The sequence below is a fragment of the Puma concolor genome, chromosome D3, assembly GCF_028749965.1.
Source record: "Puma concolor isolate L17-30 chromosome D3, mPumCon1.1.hap2, whole genome shotgun sequence".
NCBI classification, from domain to species: Eukaryota; Metazoa; Chordata; class Mammalia; order Carnivora; family Felidae; genus Puma; species Puma concolor.
In genome coordinates this window covers 9689731-9713600 of record NC_141678.1, presented here as the reverse complement: position 1 = coordinate 9713600, position 23870 = coordinate 9689731, and the positions used below count along the sequence as shown (strand labels likewise).

The 23870-nt window shown below is 38.8% G+C and overlaps 2 protein-coding genes and 1 non-coding gene across 8 annotated transcripts in view; 2 read left to right on the top strand and 1 right to left on the bottom strand.

The window, feature by feature from the left end:
- TMEM116 (transmembrane protein 116) overlaps positions 1-16132 on the top strand; it is a 173498-nt gene extending 157366 nt beyond the window's left edge. For both annotated transcript variants that reach the window (XM_086681716.1, XM_086681722.1), the window contains one exon: positions 15188-16132. In XM_086681716.1, the coding sequence (XP_086537842.1) occupies positions 15188-15243 (56 nt within the window). In that variant the 3' untranslated portion in view covers positions 15244-16132. The remainder of the gene's footprint in view (positions 1-15187) is intronic.
- The window catches only part of MAPKAPK5 (MAPK activated protein kinase 5), a 42259-nt gene extending 19098 nt beyond the window's left edge, over positions 1-23161 (bottom strand). For 2 of the 5 annotated variants that reach the window (XM_086681710.1, XM_086681711.1), the window contains exons 1-5: positions 22546-23161; positions 11043-11116; positions 10266-10341; positions 5990-6079; positions 5107-5202 (exon numbers count right to left, since the gene is read on the bottom strand). In XM_086681710.1, coding sequence (XP_086537836.1) covers positions 5107-5202; positions 5990-6079; positions 10266-10341; positions 11043-11116; positions 22546-22581 — 372 coding nt within the window. In that variant the 5' untranslated portion in view covers positions 22582-23161. Of the gene's footprint in view, positions 1-5106; positions 5203-5989; positions 6080-7709; positions 7823-9359; positions 9458-10265; positions 10342-11042; positions 11117-22545 lie in introns of all 5 variants that reach the window. The other 3 variants (XM_086681707.1, XM_086681708.1, XM_086681709.1) reach the window with 3 other exon arrangements.
- On the top strand, positions 6862-7015 carry LOC112870544 (small nucleolar RNA SNORA62/SNORA6 family). The gene has a single exon (XR_003224498.1). It is a non-coding gene; the product is annotated as a small nucleolar RNA SNORA62/SNORA6 family (small nucleolar RNA).
- Positions 23162-23870: the final 709 nt, after the last annotated feature.

Genomic DNA, 23870 nt, shown 5'->3' with positions numbered 1-23870 from the left:
TCCCCTGGAAAGCCATCTGGCCCTGGACTCTTGTTTGTTGAGAGATTTTTGATTACTGATTCCATTTCTTTACTGGTTATGGGTCTGTTCAAATTTTCTATTTCTTCCTATTTCAGTTTTGGCATTTATATGTTTCTAGAAATTTGTCCATTTCTTTCAAATTGCCCAATTTGTTGGCATATGATCGCTCATAATATTCTTATTATCATTTGTATTTCTGCAGTGTTGGTTGTGATCTCTCCTCTTTCATTCATGATTTTGTTTATTTGGGTCCTTTCCTTTTTCTTTTTGATCAGTCTGGCTAGGGGATTATCAATTTTGTTAATTGTTTAAAACAGCTCCTGGTTTCATCGATCTGTTCTACCATTTTTCTGATTTTGATATAATTTCTTTCTACCCTAATTTTTATTATTTCCCTTCTTCTGCTGATTTTGGGCTTTATTTGCTGTTCTTTTTCCAGCTCTTTTAGGTGTAAGGTTAGGTTGTATAATTGAGACCTTTCTTCCTCCTTTAGGAAGGCCTGGATTCCTATATACCTCCCTCTTATGACTGCCTTTGCTACATCCCAGAGGTTGTGGGCTGTCGTGTTTTCATTTTCATTGGCTTCTATGTATTTTTAATTTCTTGGTTAATACATTCATTATTGAGTAGGATGTTCTTTAATCTCTAAGTATTCGTGTTCTTTCCAAATTTTTTCTTGTGGTTGATTTCGAGTTTCATAGTGCTGTGATCTGAAAATATGCAAGGTATGATCTCTATCTTTTTGTACTTATTGAGGGCTGGTTTGTGACCCAGTGTGTGATCTATTTGGAGAATGTTCCATGTGCACTCAAGAAGAATGCCTGTATTCTGCTGCTTTAGGATGAAATGTTCTGAATATATCTGTTAAGTCCATCTGGTCCAGTGTGTCATTCAGTGCCATTGTTTCCTTGTTGATTTTCTGCTTAGATGATCTGCCCATTGCTGTAAGTGGAGTGTTGAAGTCTCCTACTATTACGGTATTATTATCAATGAGTTTATGTTTGTGATTAATTGATTTATATATTTGGGTGTATAAGTATTGTATATTTGGGTGTATATATATTGGGGGTATAAGTATTTACCATTGTTAGATCTTCTTGGTGGATGTCTATCTCTTAATTATGATATAATGCCCTTCTTCATCTCTTGCTACAGTCTTTATTTTAAAATCTAGTTTGTCTGATATAAGTATGGCTACACCAGCTTTCTTTTGAGAACCATTAGAATGACAGATCATTCTCCATCCCCTTACTTTCAATCTACAGGTGTCTTTAGGTCCAAAATGAGTCTCTTATAAGCAGCATACAGATGGGTCTTGTTTTCTTATCCATTCTGATACCCTATATCTTTTGATTGGAGCATTTAGTGTACTGAAAGATACGAATTTAGCACCGTTCAGTTGCCTATTGAGTTGGTATTTCTGATGGTGCTCTCTAGTCCTTTCTAGTCTTTGTTGCTTTTGGTCTTTTCTGTTTTGTCTTTTCTCCACACAAAAGTCCCCCTTACAATTTCTTGCAGGGCTGGTTTAGTGGTCACAAACTCCTTTAGTTTTTGTCTGGGAAACACTTTATCTCTCCTTCTATTCTAAATGACAGCTTTGCTGGATAAAGAATTCTTGGCTACATATTTTTCCAAATCAGCATATTGAATATACCTGCCACTCTTTTTTGGCCTGCCAAATTTCTGTGGATAGGTCTGCTGCAAACCTGATTTGTCTTCCCTTATAGTTAAGGACTTTTTTTTTCTTTGCTGCTTTCATAATTCTTTCTTGTCTGTGTATTTTGTGAATTTGATTATGATACACCTTGGTGATGGTCAGGTTTTGTTGAATCTAATGGGAGTTCCTGTGCTTCTTGGATTTTGATGTCTGTGTCCTTCCCAGATTAGGAAAGTCTTCCACCATAATTTGCTCACATAAAACTCCTGCCCCTTTTTCTCTCTTCATCTTCTGGGACTCCTATAATTCAGATGTTATTCCTTTTTAATAAGTCACTGAGTTCTCTAAGCCTTGTATCATGCTCCTTTGCCTTTGTTTCCCTCTTTTTTTTTCTGCTTCATTAGTCTATAATCTGGTCATCTAAATCGCTGATTCGTTGCTCTACTTCATCCATCCTTGCCGTTATGGCATCCATTCAAGATTGCGTCTCAGTTATCACATTTTAATTTCTTCCTGACTAGATTTTATTTTTTTTATATCCACAGAAAAGGATTCTATGACGTTTTCAACCCCAGTTGGTATTCTTATTATCGTGGTTCTAAATTCTAGTTCAGACATCTTGCTTATATCTGTGTTGATTAAGCCCCTGGCTGTCATTTCTTCCTCTTCTTTCTTTTGGGGTGAATTCCTTCGTTTTGTCATTTTGGAGGAAGAAAAAAATTAATAAAGTAAAAGATGAAAAGTAAAAATTTTAAAACAAAACAAAAATCAAATAAAGGAAGCTAGATCCTAAGTGTGTTTTGGTCTGCTTGTTGACAGAAGCTTGATAGAACAGAGAAAAAAAAGGAAAGGATAAAAGAAAAAAAAGATAAGAAAAAATTTAAAAATTAAAAAAACTTAATGTAATAAAATAGAATAAAACGAAATAAAATGAAAGAGAAATAAAAAAACTTTTTAAATAAAAAATAAAGGAATAAAAATAAAAAATAAAATTTTCTTTCTGTATTCAAGAATGAGGAAGAAAAGGAAAAAGAAAAAAGGAAACATTTAAGCAAAAACAGAAGCAAATAAAACGAACAAATAAATGAACCAGCGAACAGAATGAAACCCGAATGAAGTTACATCCAGTTTACCCCAGAACTGAAACTATGAAGCCTTCCATAGTCCATACACTAAGCAGGTGGAATGCCTTATGCTGTTTTTCTAGGGGATATGCTTGGAGAGCGCACTTAGGCAGGACTTAGTGTAATGGCTCCATTCTCCACTAGGTGGCTGCTTAGCTTACTGGGGTGGAACAGTGTGATGCGCATGTGTGCATATGCACGCATGCACGTGGGAGAGGTGGAAATGGTTTCACCCAACAAATTTAAAAAAAAATTTTTAAATAAGAACAAAAAACTGCTGCTCTTCAAAAGACCATTAAGAAAACTGAAATGCAAGCCACAGTCTGAGAGAAATATTCATAATATATATGTGGTAGGCAGAATAATAGCTCCCCAAAGATTTCCATGTCCTAATCCCTGAAGCCTGTGAATATGTTACCCTACAGAGCAAAGGGACTTTGCAGATTTTATTAAATGAAGGATGTTGTGGGGCGCCTGGGAGGCTCAGTCAGTTAAGCATCTGACTTCAGCTCTGGTCACGATCTCATGGTCTGTGAGTTTGAGCCCCGCGTCGGCCTCTGTGCGGACAGCTCAGAGCCTGGAGCCTGCTTCAGATTCTGTGTCTCCCTCTCTCTACCCTCCCCCGTTCATGCTCTGTCTTTCTCTGTCTCAAAAATAAATAAACGTTAAAAAATATATATATTTAAATGAAGGATGTTGAGATGGGAGACTATCCTGGATTATCTGGGTGTGTCTAATGTAATCACAATTATAAATGGGAAGCAAGAGTGTCAAAATCAGAGAAACTGGAAGATGCCATACTACTGGCTTTGAAAACGGAAGAAGAGGCTACCAGCCAAAGAATGCAAGGCACCTCACAAAGCTGGAAAAGGCAAGGGAATGAATTCTCCCCTAGAGATTCCAGAAGGAACACAGTCCTGCCAATATCATGAACCATTTCAGACTTCTAACCTCCAAAACTTTGAGATAATAAATGTGTTGTTTCAAGCCACTAAGTTTGTGGCAATTTGTCATGGTAGCAATAAAAAGTAATATACATATACAACAAAGAACTTGTATCCAGAAAATAGTAAGAACTTTTTATACCTCAATTATAAAACCAACCAAAAAATGGCAAGAGATTTGTACACATACTTTACAAGAGAATGGTGTACACATATTTCACAATAGAATGTCCAACAAACACATGAAAAAGCACTCAACAGTAGCCATTAAGAAAATGCTATAATCAAATCCATAATGAAATAATACTGTGGACCTACCAGAAGACTGAGATTATAAAGCGTAACATAAGTTGGTAAGAACATGAAGCAACCGAAACTCTTTAACTGGTGAATATGTAAAATGGTACAACCATTTTGGAAAAGATGTCCCCCCAAATTTGTAAATGAATGTTCCCAGCAGCTTTCTTCATTATAGTCCAAAAAGGAAACAATCCAAAATAGCCATCAGTCAGTGAATGGATAAACAAAACATGGCTTAGTCCTATTATAGAATACTACTTAACAAGAAAAAGGAACTGATGCTATGTGCAGCAACATGGATGAATTTCAAACACACGCTAAGCAAAAGAAGTGAAATACAACAGGTACACGAGTTCCATTCATATGAATTTCTATTACCGGCAAAACTAACCCATGATGACAGAAAGCAGATCAGTGCTTTCCTGGAGCCAGGGGTTAAGCTGGGAGCAGACTGACTACAAAAGTTCACAAGAGCTTCTGAAGTGATGGAAATATTTTATATCTTGATTGTGGTAGTAATTATGCAGGAGTATCTGTGTCAAAGCTCATCAAACTACACTTAAAGTAGGAGTTTTTTTAATTGTACATCAAACCATGATTTTAAAAGAAGTTGAATTTATTTTTTAATTTAAAATTTTATTGATTTTATTTCTTAATTTAAAAAATTTTTAAATTGTTTTTAATGTTTATTTATTTTTGAGAGAGAGACAGAGCACGAGTCGGGGAAGGGCAGAGAGAGAGGGAAACACAGAATCCAAAGCAGGCTCCAGGCTCCGAGCTGTCAGCACAGAGCCCGATGTGGGGTTTGAACTCACAAACCATGAGATCATGACCTGAGCCAAAGTCAGACACTTAGCCAACTGAGCCACCCAGGCGCCCCAAGAAGTTGATTTTAAGAGAATAAAATGCCTGCACCTAATTAAGCAGACTGTAGGTTTCTGAAGCTGAGCTCTCCCTTTCCCATTTGTAATACACACCTACTTGTGCTGCAGAAGAGAAGAAATGTGAGTCTATAGACAGCATGGTGATACATCCTGTGGCAGAAACAGCAAACACTTACCTGAGGTGCTACATAATAAGGGGTGAATTGGGGTGTCATCAAGTCACCTTGGTCAATTTTGGCAAACCCAAAGTCACACAACTTCACTGGGGCATCCTAAAATAAAGCAAATGGAAGTCATTGCTCCAGAGTTCTCAGTAAACACTAAAGGAAAATCCAAGTGGAAGACATATTACCTTGAGCTCTCACTCATGGGTTTCTGACTAACACCTGAGCCTATGAATAGCATGTCCTCACATCTGAAGACAATGATTCATACTGAAGAATCTTTCTTAGTAATACAGAGGTAAAGAATTTCTGCCCACTCACAGTTGGCCTTGTTTCACGACTGGTAATTTGCAGTACTAAAATCAAGATTTTAGCCAAAAGAAAAAAAAAAATCTTAGCCAAGTGCCCCCTGACTCTATCTACTGGCCCATCATCTCTTTTCGATCCAGGGTGCGATTTCACTTTTACCATCAGCTTCAAGATAGCCAGAGCAACTTATTTGGTGGGACATGGTACACAGGGCAAGGGGTGAGACAGGAGAGGAAAAAACACCTGATCAAAATTAACAGCAAATATAACCATTACGCCTGAAGGTAATTTTTAACAGCATATAGATTACTGTCCCTTCCCAAAGTACCTCCAAATAATATCCAAAATCTTAAGTCTTACAAATGCATTATCAGTACCATCCAAAATTATCAATGCCGGGGTACAGAATTTCTCTGAGCCTCTAGCAAGGAAACAAGTGGGGAAAGTAGGCTGCCTGAAGCACTTCAGCTTAAAGCCTCCTCACCATGGATTCAGAGCACTCCAAACACATAACACACCTACACACCCATTCCTGAACTATGCTGAGCGTGGCAGCACTAAAATGCAGCAAAACAAGTCATCTCACCAAAGAGTTATCCTTGAAGAGCAGATTTTCAGGCTTGAGGTCTCTGTGAGCAATGTTTAACAGGTGACAGTGCTGTAGAGCCAAAGCTATCTGGAAAAGGACAGTGGAGCAACCACATCTTAGAAAAGACAGCTCTTTAATGCTCCTGGTTTAGAGAACTCAGGATGTTAAAAAAAAAAAAAAAAAAAAAAAAAAAGATCCTTAATTAAGTCAATTACAACTGCGGTCAGTTTTCAGTTTTAAAGCAGAAATTAAGTAAGACTTTGGGTACCAAGGAATAGAAATGAATTAAACTTAGTTTAAGTGCAACCTGTATTTTATTAAACAAAGAGGAAAATACAACAGTAACACACTTCTTTTGTCAAAGTAAACTGATGGTTAAATCCTGTATGAAATGGGAAGAATGAAATGCTTCCAATTCCACTCATCTGAGATGCAACGGGGCTGCAGAGTAAGCGCTGTGCCAGGCAGCCTTCGTAGGGTTGGGTGTTGCCCAGCAGGGCAGTGGCCACTAACACCTGGCTCAGAAGGGAACTGCACTCTCCAGGGGGCTCAACTCCAAGCTCTGCCTTCGAGAAAAATAGAAAGCAGCTAACTGGATTTTTCCACCAGATGTTCCAATTTGCTCATCCCATTTGTTGAAATGAAATGTCACCTATTTAAGTGGGTTTGAAGGGTTTTTGTTTTACAGAAGATTATCAGAGCACATCCTAAGATTTAAAATATTTGAAAAATACGAGGTGTATTTTTTAAAATTAAATAGAGAGAACAAATTCTACCTGTTTTTTAGTTCTCAGTATGGAATTGTCCTTGGCATTCCAAATATCAGTTCCTCCCTACCAGAAAGGAGGCTTCTAATAATGCGTGAGGCTCCTTCACATTGGTAGAGCTTGGATTTGAGGCTGCTGGCTGTGGTTTGCACTCACAAGCATAGGTAGTGTGCTATAAGAGGGTCAAGTCTTCCGCTAACACCGCAAGGGTCTCTGGCCCAGTAAGTAGAGTTTGATAGTAATTCTTGCTACAAGTGAAAAAAAAAAATGCTTGAGGCTCATGGAAAATTTGGAATAATTTTTTTATTAAGAACCAATTAGGCTGTGCTTCCTGCTTTTTGCCTTGCTTGCTTGGCCTGAAGATAAGCCTTGAGAGTCTAGCTTTTCACCTCTTCAAGAGGTAATTTCAGTTAGATTCCTAGTATTGTTTGTGACATAAATCATTTCTGTAGCAATAAAACATGATGTCAAAATAGACTATAATCAGGAATAACCCAGAATTAGAAAGACCTTAGAATTCTATGAAAATCTGATAAGGTGACTCAAAAGCAAAGTGTCTTGTATACAATCATCTTAGAACATATTTTTATACCATACAATCTTTCAGGTGTTATCAGTAGCAATTTATCTTCAAGTCCAACAATAGTGCTTAGACACTACATGTTTAATAGCTACAGTCTAAAAAGGAATTAAAAAATTACCTTCCTTCCAGAGCGTATTTAAATCTTATAATAGACAAGCAATTGACAACCACTTAAAAATACAGTGCTCCCCACCAAAGCATAAAAGGGGTCACATTTCTCCTGTCAAAGCATCTTTTCTGATTACATAACAAAGCAGGCAATGAGAGATCAAATAGAGCTTTTCTTCAAGCTTTCTTTTATTCCCCCCAATGAAATTGTGCTTGTTAACCAACATTGTTGGCAGTTTGATTGGTACCCGGGGTTAACTTGCCTGCTTTGTTACTTGGCTGGCTTGCTTCTCTGTAAAGTGCCGGTGCTGGCTGATTCTGTGAAATAGCTCTCCCCCTTCCATCATCTCCATTACAATTAAGAGTCGAGCCCTGTTTGAAAGCATTTGATTTTGTTAAGTTAAAAAAAAAAAAAAAAACCTGAAACATCAAGTAGCTAACCTAAAGATGCCTCATGTACCAAATGTGTAATAACTGCTTCCTAAGTCTGACCCGCCCACACCCCTCTAAGTGGACCTTGTCACTACCAACTAGACACTATGAATAAGAAATAGCTCACACCTAAAATTTTCTAAGCTAAAATGGGAGTAAAATAATTAAGTTTTGAAGACAATGATCCTTTTGAAGATACTGTACTTGTTATTACTAGATGTTAAAGGGGGGGGTGATATATTAAGTGACATGTTTTGTATCATATTTAGGGCAGCTAGATGGAAAATGTATCGAAAACAGAGTATGACTTTGTGTAGAACATGAATTTCAAGTCACTTGGCTGCTGTTGGGCCACCCTGGTAATTCACTCTCATTCTGTGTCTGTCTGTGACTGTATCTATATCCGTGTCTCTCTCTATGTCTCTCTCTCTCCACTCCTGTCCCCACTACACTAGTTTTCCATGTGACCCACAGCATACCCAGCAGGACAGCTGGACAAGGCTACACAGCTACTAAAAAAAAAAAAGCAAAAATTCTTATGGTGTCAAAAAGAAAAAAAATCAGAATTCTGGTTACCATTCTTTGATGTACATGCTTCCAGTTTCCATCCAAATGCTTTCACCAACAGAGCACAGTTGTAAGAAACAATCATTTGATTTCCCATTTGTTTTTACAAATCCATCTTCTTTGTCCACCCAGAAGACTCCTACCCATCCTCTTCAAGTCCTAGCCCCGACATAACCACTGTGTGAGACACCTTGTCTCCCTAGCCTACAGTTAGCAGCTCTCCTCTCCTTTATAAGCTCAAAGTATTTTATGGATGCCTCTCCTTGGTGCCTATCACATTGCTATGATGACAGGTTTACATCTCAGTACCCCCAGTAGAAACCATACCTTATTTAACTTTGAATTCCCTGGAAGACACCTGGAATGCCACTCAATGGGTTTGCCAAATATTTGGCAGCTAAAAGAATAATGTTGATTTCTTCCTTTAAAAGCAATGTCAGACTAAGCAATAAGGGCTTTTTGCCATATCAACTTCAAAGACAGTGCCTAGTAATATTTGGTCCTCTTTCACTAATTTGAAATAGAATGTTTTAATTCCACATTACATACTTTTTTTTTTTTTTAAAGAGAAAGTAATCACAATAATCAGGGGGCCCCAGAGAGTAGGTGGGGCATAGATAAAACAAGACTGGCAATGAGTTGGTAACTGTTGAGTTTGCATGATGGGTACCTGGGGATTCACTGAATAATTCTGTCTGCTTTTACAAATGTTTGAAATTTTCCAAACTAAAAGGAGGAAAGAGGGAGGGAAGGAGGGAGGGAGGGAGGGAGGGAGAGAGGGAGGGAAGGAAGGAAGGAAGGAGAGAAAGGGGGAGGGGGAGAGAGAGCACAAAAGAGAGGAAAACCCCACTACACCTTGGCCTACATGTGGAGAGGTGGATATGAGGAGATGACCCCTATGTAGTCTTACCTGGGGCTGGACTCATGAGGAAACTGTACACTGTTAGCAAACACTTCAATAATTTGAACTATATTTGGGTGTGTGGCACACATCATGTGCAGACGTACCTTAAAGAGAACAAAGATTCACCTCACCAACAAATTTACTTTCTGCTGCCCCATCTATTAGCAAATGAAAAATCTGGCAAATAACTCATTTTGTTTCAGAAATTATTCATACATCTCTAAGCAAAAGAGTATGTCCTCCATTGTACATATTCCTAACATGTCATCACAACATCTGGGTGATTTAAAACAAAGGTGTTTTTTGTTTTTTTTTTTTTAATTTTTTTTTTTCAAAGTTTATTTATTTTTGGGACAGAGAGAGACAGAGCATGAACGGGGGAGGGGCAGAGAGAGAGGGAGACACAGAATCGGAAACAGGCTCCAGGCTCTGAGCCATCAGCCCAGAGCCCGACGCGGGGCTCGAACTCACGGACCGCGAGATCGTGACCTGGTTGAAGTCGGACGCTTAACCGACTGCGCCACCCAGGCGCCCCTCAAAGGTGTTTTTTTTAAAACTAGAAACACATCGTCACAGCCCTCCTACAGCACTTACAAGACACTATTCACCATTCTCCACTCTTCAGGGACCTTGTCCAATAAGTATAAGCTGAGGTAAACCTGAACAGTTCAGGGCACAAGAACTACATTAACTGAAAAAGAACAAGAGGGAGTTGAAAGGAAATAAGACTCTATCAGCCTTTGGCACTGATAGATATGGGACCACTTTAAAATGATAACATGAATAGGGAAAAGGGGTAAATATGGATATAAAATTCTTTGTGCATCTCTGTATTCTCTGCCTTACTTGTAAAAAGAATAATTCTTAGGCACTTCCAATACTTAGGCAAATCAAGGCAACAAAGGGCCATACCTCATTTCTAGCTTTTGGACGATCAAAAAGAATTTTCAGTGCAAACCGTTCTTGAGTAGATTTCTTCACACAGACTCTAGATTTGGAGGAAAAAAATTCAATCAGAAATCATCTATTAACAGTGAAAACTAATTTAACAAGTTCTTTTAGAACTGTACTTTTTTTTAATGTTTACTTATTTATTTTGAGAGAAAGAGAGCACGAGCAGGGGATAGGCAGAGAGAGAGGGAGAAAGAGAATCCCAAGCAGGCTCCACGCTGCCAGCACAGAGCCCAACACAGGGCTCAATCTCACAAAACATAAGATCATGACCTGAGCCGAAATCAAGAGTCAGACACCTAACTGACTGAGCCACTTGGGTGCCCCCTTAGAATTGTACTTCTAATCAAGAATATATCCAGATGCATCCAAATAAACTTGCCCCTAGGGCTAGCAGGTGCAGAGGCAGAAAAGCCATCTCACCCACCCTGCACAAGCCTCAGCTCCCGCGCCATGTGAAAGCAACCTGAGGATGGCCAAGGAAGGAATAATGGCCTCTGCTGGCTATAGGCGACTCTCAAGAGTAGCTCCGCAACCTCAGTATCTTAAATGATTCTACATTACACACCATGTGGCTCAATTAGATTTCTAAATGGATGAGAAAAAGCCTAACATAAATACCTCCACTTGTTAAAGTTATTTCACAAATGTGGCACACTTGCTGTTTCTAATGGCCAATGTAGGTCAAATGGCCTTCCTCAGAGCAACTTTGCCATAGTTTGCATGTGGGTCTCTTACCTAACTGGACCACTAATTCCAGCTCCCAGCTTCTGAGTCCAATTGATATTGTATTCCTCTAAAATGGAGGTTTCCTATTAAAATAGAAAAGGGTGGGGGCAGAAAGTGATTCTCCAATTAAAAAGCTGAAAATTAAGCAGGGTGGACAACAGAAAACCTTATCACTCAACACCTCATCTTCTAAGAGAAACCGATAAGCAGAGCTTTGCATTCTTTTGGTTTTATAATTAGGTATTTTGTCTAAATGACTAAGTTAGGCACTGTTTTCCAGCAAAAGAGAAAGCAAACACATTAGGAGGAGAAGAAATTCTTCAGCTCATCTACAAGGTCCATTTGAGTAGATACTCAATGTTTTTTGGGGGGAGTGTGAAAGGAAGACATTCTTTCAAAATACTTCACTACTAAATATCACTTGCTAAAATGGTCAGGTACCTTTTCTGAGGTTCCAGAAAGACTGGTCTGATATATGCTTCCATGACCAGTGGCCTATGCTCTTGAACAAGTTGGTCAAATTGTTGGAATAACAGTAAATTGTTATCTATTGAATAAATTGAGACTTAAAAGTTCAAATAAGGTAGTAGTGAGTAGTAAATTGATCTAATTTTCAATGGCATCATTTTGAATATAAAGATATTGTCATATTCATTGGGTAACTATATTTTTTTATAGTTTTCACTTGTTTTATTATACTTTTAATAGTTTTCAGTGGTTCCAGACATAGCCTCTATAGTTTTTATGGAATTCCTGTCTAATCACTCTATGTTAAGCTTCTATTGCCATATGCTCAGGCAAGAAAGCCACATATTAAAGTTGTGGTAGGCTAAAATTCATTTTTTAGGGTTCCAAAGGAAGAAAGGGAAACCAAATTCAGACCTTGAGAAATTGGGCTAAAACTCATGAGACATTCAAATTGTTTTGTTGCAATGAAAATCTAACAGACTCCCAATTCCCAGTATATGGGAACAGAATATCTGTCCATGTAACACACATTCATTGAGCAGTTGATATGTGCCAGACATTAGGCTAAGTTCAGAGATGAAAATAGAGCTTCTGCCCAATTAATATGCAAGCATATAAAATAAGATTAGAATAGCCATCACCTCCACACGTCTTTGCGGCCCAGTTTTTTTTTTTTCTGCTCAGACTTTTTTTTTTTTTTTGATTACTAGTGAAGTAAAACTTTTATTTTTTTTTATTTTTTATAATATAATTTATTGTCAAACTGGTTTCCATACAACACCCAGTACTCATCCCAACAAGTGCCCTCCTCAATGCCCATCACCCACTTTCCCTTCTCCCCAGAGCCCCCACCAACCCTCTGTTCTCAGTATCCAAGAGTCTCTTATGGTTTGCCTCCCTCCCTCTCTGTAAATTTTTTTCCCCCTTCCCCTCCCTCATGGTCTTCTGTTAAGTTTCTGAAGATCTATATATGAGTGAAAACATATGGTATCTATCTTTCTCTGACTGACTTATTTCACTTAGCCTAATACCCTCCAGTTCCATTCACGTTGCTGCAAATGGCCAGATTTCATTCTTTCTCATTGCCAAGTAGTATTCCATTGTGTATATAAACCACATCTTCTTTATCCATTCGTCAGTTAATGGGACATTTAGGCTCTTCAACAAATTGTGCTGGGAAAACTGGGTATCCACATGCAAAAGAACAAAGTTGGACCCTTAACCCCATATACCAAAACTCAAAATAGATCAAAGAGCTTAATGTAAGACCTAAGAAAATAAAACTCTTAGGACACGAGTTTCATAACATCGTCTTTGGCAATGATTCCTTGGATAGGACATCAAAGGAACAGGCAACAAAAGAAAAACTAGACAAGATGACTATGAAAATTGAAAAATTTTGTGTATCAAAAAACACTATTAATAGAGTAAAAAGGCAACCCACATAATAGGAGAAAATATTTGCAGATCAAGTGTGTGATAAGGGATTACTATCCAGAATATAGAGAACACCTAAAACTCAACAAAAAAAACCAAACAACCTGATTCAAAAAATGGGCAAAGAATTTGAATAGACATTTTCCCAAAGACATAAAAACAGCCAATAAACACATGAAAAGATGCTCAGCATCACTAATCATGAAGAAAACGCAAATCAAAATTCAATCAGATACAACCTCACACCCATTAGGATAGCTACTATCAAAAAGAAAAAAAGGCAAAAAACAAAACACAAAAACAGAAAATAACAAGTATTGGCAAAGATATGGAGAAACTGGAACCCTTATGCACTACTGATGGGAATGTACAATGGTACAACTACTGTGGAAAACAGTATGGTAGCTCCTCAAAAAAATTAAAACTAGAATTCCCATATGATCCAGCAAGTCAACTTCTGGGTATATACTCAAAAGAAATGAAAACAAGATCTTCAAGAGGTATTTGTACATCTATGTTTATAACAGTACTATTCACAATAGCTAAAATATGGAAGGGACCTAAATGTCCATATACATACAATGGAATATCATTCAGCCTTAAAAAGTAAAAGAAAAGAAAGTCAGTAATATGCTACAATATGATAAACCTTGAAAATATTATGCTAAGAGAAATAAGTCAGTCACAAAAAGACAAATACTTTATGATTCCATTTTTCTGAGGTGCTCAGAGTAGTCAATATTATAGACAGAAAGTAGATGGATAGTTGGTAGAGTCTGGGGGGGAAGGAGACAGTTTCAGTTTTACAAGAGCAAAAGAATTATGGGGATGGATGGTGATGATAGCTGCACATTAGAATTGTATTTAATGCCAGTGAAGTGCACCTTAAAAATGGTTAAGATGGTAAATTTTATGTCTAATTTTATCACGATTTTTTAAATGGGGAAAAAAGTAAAAGGATGGAAAAAGATATACCATGAGTAACTACAAGAGAGCTGAAGTAGCTATACAGACAATAGACAAAATAGACTTTAAAACAAAAGATGTTGTGACAGTATGGTTTGCTAAGTGAAATAAGTTAGGCAGAGAGAGACAAATTCTCATGATTTCACTCATATGTGGAATTTAGGAAACACAACAGATAAAACACAGGGGAAGGGGAGGAAAAATAAGATAAAAACAGAGAAGGAGGCAAACCATAAGAGACTCTTAAGTACAGAGATCAAACTGAGGGTTGTTAGAGGGATGGTGGGTGGGGGATGAGATAAATGGGTAATGGGCATTAAGGAGGGCACTTGTTGGGTGTTATATGTAAGTGATGAATCACTGGGTTCTACTCCTAAAACCAATAGTACTCTGTATGTTAACCAACTTCAATTTAAATAGATAGATAGATAGATAGATAGATCAAAAGATGTTAATAAAGAAAGAGAAGCACTTTTTATAATGATGAAAAGGTCAATTCAGATAGGATGATTATAAACATATATGCAGGCACCTAACAGTAGAATCCAAAAATACATGAAGCACAAGTTGACAGAATATAAGAGGAAAATAGACAATTCAAAATAATAGTTGGAGATTCTAATACTGCCACTCTCAATAACAGAAAAGCTAGACAGAAAATCAGCAAGAAAAACTTGTAGTAGAAGATAACACTGTCAACCAATTTGACCTGACATCTACAGAACACAGCATTCTATTCTTCAGGATAAACCATATGCTAGATCATAAGTCTCCATAATTTTTTTTAAACTGAATAGATAAAGTTCTTCAACCACAATGGAATTAAGCTATAAATCAACAAGGAAATTTGGGAAATTTGAAAAATTCAAAAAAAATTTCAAAATTCAAAAAAGTTCAAAATTCACATAACACTTCTAAATAATCAATGGGTCAAAGAAGAAACAAGAAAAATTAGAAAAATTTTTTAAAAAATATTTTGATCTGAATGAAAATAAAAACAATACAGTAGTCTTCCCTTGTCTGTGGAGGATACATTCCAAGACTCCCAGGGGATACCTGAAACCACAGGACAGTACCAAATCCTAATGTTTTTCCTCTACATACCTATGATAAAATTTAATAATTTAGTTATAATGTATATAGCTTAACATTATACATTATAATTTATAAATTAGGCACAGTAAGAGACTAACAATAATTAATAATCAAATAAAACAATTATAACAATACACTGTAATAAAAGTCATGTTAACGTGCTCTCTCTCTCTCTCTCTCTTTTTCAGAAAATATCGTATTCTACCATACTCACCCTTCCTCTTGTTGTGATGATGTGAGATGATAAAGTGCCTGTATGATGAGATGAAGTAAGATGAATGACGGGAAGCGTTGTGACAAAGCATTAGGCTACTACTGACCTTCTGATGATTCAAAAGGGTTGTCTGCTTCCCGACCATGGTTGGCCACAGATAACTGAAACCATGGAAAGCAAAACCGTGGCTGTGAGGGGGCTGTATGTATGCTAAAATTTATTATGTGCAGCTAAAGTGGTGTTTAGATGGAAATTTACAGCTATAAATCTCTACATAAGAAAGATCACAAATCAATAACCTAAGCTTCTATTTTGAAAAACTAGCAGGAAAAAAATATATACTTGGGGTACCCGGATGGCTCAGTCTGTTGAACATCTGACTCGATATAGGCTCAGGTTGTGATCTCACAGTCATGGAATCAAGCCCCGTTGGGCTCTGCACTGAGTGGAGCCTGCTTGGGATTCTATTTCTTCCTTTCTCTCTCTGCCCCTCCCCCCACACACACTTTTTCACCCTCTCTCAAAATAAATAAACTTATATATATAGTCAAAACAAGCAAGCAGAAAGAAATAATAAAAATTAGAGCAGAAATCAATAAAACAGAAGACAGAAAATAGAGAAAAATCAATGAAAACCAATAGTTAATTCCTCAAGATATCAAAATTAACAAAACTTTATTTAGACTGAGAAGGAAAAAAACCCCACAAATGATTAATATTAGAAATGAAAGAGGAGGGGGTGCCTGGGTGGCTCAGTTGGTTGAGCGTTCGATCCCCACATCGGGCTCTGTGCTGACAGCTCAGAGCCTGCTTCGGATTCTGTGTCTCCCTCTCTCTCTGCCCCTCCCCTGCTCATGCTCTGTATCTCTCTCAAAAATAAACAAAAAAAATAATAAAAAAAAAAAAAGAAAAGAAATAGGAGACATCACAATCAACCTTACAGGAATCAAAGCATTATAAAGGATCACCATAAACAACTTTATGCCAGCAAATCAGACCACTAGATGAAATGGCCAAATTCCTAGAAAGACATAAATTACCAAAACTCACTCAAGAGGAGATAGAAAATCTGAATAAAACTATAACAAGAAACTGAATTAATAACAAAACAAAACAAAAAAGTCTTCCCACAAAGTAAAGGCTAGGCCCACATAGCTTCAGTGGTAAATTCTACCAAATCATTTAAAGCATGGTTTCTCAACCTCAGCATCACTGACATTATGAACCAATAGTTCTTTGTTGTGAGGTTGTCCTGTGCATTGCTAAGATGTTCAGGAGCATTCCTGGCCTCTACCTGCTAGATACTACAAGCATCCCCTACCCACACTAAACAACTAATGTCTCCAGACACTGCCAAATGCCTCACAAGAGGCAAAAACTGCCCCCTACTTAATGAAATGATATCAAGCCTCTGCACAAACTCTTCCAGAAAACAGAGGAGGATATAACTTCCCAAACTCATTCGGAAGCAAGTATTTCCCTCATACCAAAGCTAGACAAAGGCATCACAAGAAAACTATAGGCCTTTATCTCTCATGAATAAAAATGCAAAAATCCTCAGCAAAATTAGCAAAGTGAATACAGAAACATGTAAGAATAACTTTACATCAGACTAGGTGAGGTTTATACCAAGAATGCAAAATTGGTTTAATATCTGAAACTCAATTAATGTTACTCATTAACACACCATAGTAAGAATAAAGAACAAAAACTATATAATCAACTCAATAGGTGAAGAAAAAGAACTTAACAAAAATTCAACACCTAATCCTGATAAAAATTCTCAGCAAACAAGGAATAGAAGAAAACTCAATTGGACAAAGGATGTCTACAAAACCACTTACTTATCAGTAAGTCTTTAATGCTTTCCCCCTGAGATCAGGAACAAGGCAAGATGTCCACTTTTGCCACTTTCATTCAACACTGTACTTGAGGTTCTACCCACAGAATAAGGCAAGAAAACAAAATTAAGAGCATGCATCCTGTAAAGGAAGAAGTAAAACGGTATTTATTTGCTGAAGACATGATTTTTATATGTGGAAAATCCTAAAGAACCTACACACACACAAAAAAATCTAGAACTTAGCAAATGTGGTAAAGATGCAAAACACAATATCAAAATACAGAAATAAACTGCCTTTCTCTACACTAATGACAAACAATCCAAAAAATAAAATTTAACAATTCTTAACAGCATCATAAAGAATAAAATATTTAGGAATAAATTTGCTAAAAAGTATAAGATTTATACACTGAAAACTACAAATACATCACCAAGATAAATGGGAGAAGCCCTAATGAAATGGAGAGCTATACCATGTTCATGGATTAGAAGACAATATTGTTAAGATAGCAACTGTCCCCAAATTGACCTATAGATTCAGTGGAACCTCTATCAAAATCCCAGCACACGTTTTTGTAGAAATAAACAAGCTGATTCTAAAATTTATTTGGAAATACAAAGAACTTGAATAGCCAACTTAATTTTGAAAAAGAAAAATCAAATTGGCTCTCACACTACCCAATTTTGGAAATTTACTATAAAGCTTCAGTAATAAAGATGATACTGGTATGAGGACAGTCATATTGATCAATAGAACAAAACAGAGAATCCAGAAAAAAACTCACACACCATGATCAACTGATTCTCAAAAAAAGTACCAAAGTAATTCAATAGGCAAAAGACAGTGTTTTGAACAAACTGTCCTGGAACAACTGGATATCCATGTTAAAGACAAACAAACAAAACCTTAGACCCTTATGTAACACCAAAGACAAAAGTTAACTCCAAGTGGATATCAGATCTAAATAAATAACTAAAAACTATAAAACTTCTAGAAGGAAATATAGTTGAAAAAATCTTATAACCTGAACTAGACAAAGATTTCTTAGCTATGACACCATAAGCACAATCCATCAAAGAAAAGAAAAACAAAAAAGATACACTGGACTTCATCAAAGTTAAAACCATTAAAAAGTGAAAAGCCAAGACATATACTGGGAAAAAATATTTGCAGATCTATGTCTGATAAATCACTTTTATTCAGAGTTTATAAAGAACTCTTACAACTCAGTAATAAGACAAACAATTTAAAAATGGGCAAGGGGCTCTTGGGTGGTTCAGTCAGTTAAGCATCTGAATTCAGCTCAGGCCATGATCTCACAGCCCATGAGTTCAAGCCCCACATCAGGCTCTCTGCTGTCAGCACAGAGCCCACTTCAGATCCTCTGTCTCCCTCCCTCTATTCCTCCCCTGCTTGTGTGCTCTCACTCTCTCTCTCCCTCAAAAATAAACATTTAAAAAAATTAAAAATAAAATAAAAATGGGCAAAAGATTTTAATAGTTAAATAGGAAAAAAAAATACACGAATGGCAAACACGTGAAAAGATACTCAACAGCATTAGAATTAGGTTTTATTCAGAGTATATGAAGAACCCTTGCAACTCAATAATAAGACAAATAACCCAATTTAAAAATGGGCAAATGATTTGAATAGACATTTCACCAGAAAAGATACACAAATGGCAAATAAACACATGAAAAGTTGTTCAACAATATGAGTCATTAGGGAAATGCACATTAAAACCACAATCAGATACTACTACACAACCATTAGAATAGCTAAGACAGAAAGACTGACAATACCAAATATTTGTGAGGAGGGTAAAAACAAACAAACAAAAATGGCCCAAACCACTCAAATACTACCGGTGGGAATGAATATTGGTAAAGCTACTTTGGAAAAGTTTTGCAATTTCTTAAAAAGTTAAACATAAACCTACCATACGTAAAATTACCTAGTAATTCCATACCAAGGTATTTACCCAGAAGGAATTAAAACAAATGTTTACACAAAAACTTGCATGGGCAAGTTGTATTTATCATTTTGTTCATAATAGCTAAAATTCAAAAATAACCTAAATGCCCATCAACTGGGGATGAATAAACAATAAAGACTACTCAACAAGTAAAAAGAAATAAACTCAACGCATGCACTAACATGGATGAACCTTATTAAGTATTTTAAGAAGCCAAACACATAACACTACATATTATATACAATTTCATTAATTTGGAATTTCTCAAGACAAAACAAGTGACAGAAAACAGATCAATGATCATCTGGAGTGGCAAGTGGGAGTAGAGTAGGACTACAGAGAGGCAAAAAGAACTTTCTAGGGGGGGATAGAAATACTCTAAAACTGGATTGTGATGACAGTTGCACAACTCTGTAAGTTTATTAACAATTCTTCAAGTATATACTTACACTGAGTTAATTTTATGGTATGTAAATTATACTGAAATTTTAAAAAACATTTTTAAAACTAAGGAAATGAATTTTCACTAGTTCATCAAATATTAAGAACTCTTCCATATACAATAAAAGACATATATGCAAGACAGTATCTAACCCCCAAATGCTCATTCTCCAGGTTTAGTTAAGTGCCTTAGGAATAGTGAAGCCATAGGGCTATGCGAGAAGAGACAGAAATGAGAAGACAGAGGCTATGGTTGTTGCCTTGGCCATATCCTAATTATTCTGAAGAGTAAGAAGATGAGATGTTAAAGTCTAATTGGACCGCTCTTAGGTAGTCAGGCAGAAGTTTAAGAGTCCAGGACAACAGCTTTTCCAGCTGAACTCTAGAGGTCTCAGTCCTCACCAATGAGGGACATCCTCAAGAAAGCAAAATAATGAATACAGCACAATGTTACAGACCAGAAGTTTTATTTATTGTGATGCTGGCTTGCTTCCAAGGGAGTATACCCTACTCAGTACTTGAAGTCAGATCAGATATTTTCAACTCCACTTATTTGTACTGGTTGGACACAAATTAGTAGGAAGACTCATCAATGACCTATCAAGTACATGAAGAAAAGCTAAAATATTTTAAGAAAATTAACTTGGGCAATAGTGACCAAGAAATGGTAACTTTCTAAAACGACTGTTTAGTTGCTATGAGCCAACATTCATCAAGTTCTTACTAAATGTTAGTTATTATTTTAAGCACATTTAGAAATATTTGCTCATCAAATCCTCACAAACCCTATGGAGTGTTTTTATCTCATTTCTAGGAATGAGCAAACTGAGGGACAGAGAAATAAAAGGATTTACTCAAGGACAGAGCTAATGAATGGCAAGGCTGAGGTTTTATGAGACTGACGTGCTACCTACTGCGCTAAGGAGGCACCTAAGGCTGATGTTTTAATCCATTAGTCTACATAAACTATTGTAACCACTATGTAACGTTGCCTCCCATTTATATATTTACCCACTAGAAGTCCCTCTTCTGTTAGAAACTCCACAGAGGTCCTCTTCTATTCAAGGTCAAAGCCAAAGTGCTTACAATGGTCTACAAGTCCCTCTGAGCTCTAGCTTCCCATCACCTCTCTAAAACGTAATCCATGCTGGGGTGCCTGGGTGGCTCAGTCAGTTAAGCATTCAACTTCGCCTCAGGTCATGATCTCACGGTTCGGTTCGTAGGTTCAAGCCCTGCATCTGGCTCTGCGCTGACAGCTCAGAGCCTGGAGCCTGTTTCAGATTCTGTGTCTCCCTCTCTTTCTGCCCCTCCCCTCTGTCTCCATCTCAAAAATAAGTAAACATTTAAAAAAATAATAAATAAAACATAATGTATGTTGACCCAATGCATTCACCTTGCTTTTCCTGGATCACACAAGACTTGAACGTACCTCAGAGCCTTTTTATCTGCTGTTCCCACTGCCTGGAATATTCTTCCCCAAGACAGTGGAGGTTTGCTCCCTCATTGCCTTCAGAGCTCCACACAAATGTCACTTCCTCAGAGAGGCCTCTCCTGACTACTTTTCCTAATATAGTACTCCCCACCCTTTTTATACTTAATTATAACCACTTGCAGTGTGTTGTGTTTTTCTTTTTGTTTTTTTTTTTTTTTTTTACCTAACTCCACCATCTAGACTATAAACTGCATGAGAGGCAGGGACATTTAGAAGTTTGGCTTTGTACCACTTGTGCCTAAGACAGCACCTGGCACAAACCAGACAAGACTTGAATTTAAAAATCTGCCGCATATGCTCTGATTCACAACCCAGTCATAAAACTTTAGGTAACCATTCCTGACCCTGTACTAATAAAATCCAACCCCCTCCCACAAAAATGCAGTGTTTTAGAACATTTTTTGTGGTAAAATTTGATCTTCCTTAATGTGTATATTTTCATGCCTCCTTTAAAAGGTTAAGTTTCTTTGGAATGACTGATTTCTATAAACTTTACTACACCAAACAAAACAAAACAAAAACTGTTAGAAGTGTAACTTTATAAGTGTGTTCTGAAGGGGAAAATAACTCCAAGTTGCCAATGGATGCCTGTCCTTCAAGGGAAAATGAAATTCTTTTTTTTTTTTTTAAGGTTTATTTTTTAGTAATCTCTACACCCAAGGTGGGGTGTGAACTCACAACCCCAAGATCAAGAGTTGCACGCTCTTCCAACTGAGGCAGCCAGGCACCACAGAAAATGAAAATTCGTAAATGCTCTGACTTAATACTGCAATATAAGTAAATAATGCATATCAAACTTTACGCTTCAGTGTTCAACTTACACAAGACTAATTTCCAAGCTACAGCTAGATAATAACTTTCTAACTATTAGTACCTCAAAGTTTGCCTGTTTGTTTCGTGGTTTTTACAAAAACAAAGAGTAAAAAACAGATTTTTAAAAAACTTTTCATTTTATTTGGGTCATTTTAGAACACACATATTTGTTTTGTTGTTAACAGAGCAGTAAGTCACGGGACACCATTAGCTCTTCTTCCATAAATTAAATGCTGCCTAGGAGGGGAGGGAAGAGGAAAAAGAGAGGCAACAAACGCAAAAGAACAAGTATTTGCCAAAAGACGGATTTTGTAAGAAGGCGGACCACCTCCTTCTGAACCTGCAGGTTTCCAGGAGGCTGGTTTCAAACAATTCGAGAGCGATGGGTAAAGTCCAACTCTCCAAGTACTGTAGCAGATCATCCGGAAACAAATACTGGCGGCACTTGGGGGGTGATCGAAAGTGTAGTAGGGCCCCCTCCGTCCCACTCATATCAAGTATCTCCACGCCACTCACCTTCCGTTTTAGCTGAGCACAAATCACATCCCTGCTTTAACCAGAAAAGTCAGAGGGAGTCGGACATCCCTCCCTAAACATACACAAACCATTCGCCCCAGGGCTGTAAAACGCAGTCCACGGAATCCGGGAAAATCAAAACCCGACAGTCGCTGGAATCTCTCGCTTCAAGTTCTCTCCGCTTTCTGAGGCTGAGCCCAGATGAATGCCACAGGGACAGAGCGGGGAGGAAGGGGGCATCTCCCCCTTACCTTGATGGCTTTCTCCATGTCGTTCTCCTCGGACATGCTCCGTGGGGTCTCTACGGCCGGGAGCGGCGGAGGCTGCGCAAGTGCCGGGTCCCACCGCAGCCGAGGGTGCGAGGAGCTCGGCGCTAGGGCCCCTGGGCCTCGGGGAGACCGGCAGCCGCCGCCCCCAGGGACCGGAGGGGATGAGGGCCCTGGCGCCGGCTCGGCTTCGGCGGGCGGCTCTAGGCTGGCGGCGGCGGCCCCCGGGGACAAGCCTTTGTGCTGGGCCCCGCGCGGACGCCTCCCGGCTTCATCCCCAGCCGGGGAGGCAGGCTCCCGGGGCAGGGCGAGGCGGGGAGGGTCCCCGTCCGGGGCGCTGTGCAGAGGCCTCGCGGGGCCGCCGATTAGGCCCGGGCTCGCCAGGTCCTAATGAGGAACCTGCGCCTCCGTCTCCGCCGCCGGCACCTCCGCGAAGCCAAGGCCGAGCCCGCCGCCGCCGCCGCTGCCGCTCCCGCTGCCGCTGCCGCTTCAGCGCCACACATCGCCGGGACACCCGCGCCGGGCAGCCCCGCCGGCCGCCCGCCCGCCGGCGCTGTGCCCCGCCTGAGCTCCGGGCCGCCCCTCCGGCCGCCCGACTCCGTGCCCCCACGGCTCCACGCACCCCTCGCCGACGTCCGCTGGGGTTTCCGAGCGCCCCCAAACCACGCAGCTGATTCGCAGGCGTCCGCCAGGGCCTCCCCAAGCAGCGCCACACTCGGGACAGGCCCCCGGGCCCTCCGCAACGCTGGCGCCGTGCTGATGACGTAATGGGTCGGGGGCCCCGACGGGGCGGGGCCATTGGTGTACACCACCTGATTCGAGCGGCGTTCGGGTTCTCTCTCTCCGCTCCCGGTGCGGGCCAGAAGGTTCGTCCCGCCGGTAACTGCCCGCGCGGAGGAGCCGGGAGTTTGGGCTCGAGATGAGCAAGAGGAAACAGAGGTCCCCGGCAGGTCCAGAGGTAAGAGAACAGAGTTGTGTGTAATAACAGCAATAATAGTTGTATATTCGGAGGGTTAACTTTACGTAAAGCTCTTTTTCTCCATCAGTTTCTTTCTTCTTTACGAAGTAAGCATTTGACGCTGCGAGGTAAGTATGTTCTTATCCCCCGTTTGCAGATTAGGTAACTAAGTCTCAGAGAATCGAACTCACTTGCCATAGCTGAGACGTGGTCAGGTCAGAATTGGACGCCAAGTTTGTGCTCCTTCCGCTACACCAGCAACCTACCGGAGGGCCTTGTAGAAGCTTTTGGCTGATCACCGCTTGGTGGTTCTTCATTCGTTCACTTAGATAGTGAGCGGCATCTGTACCAG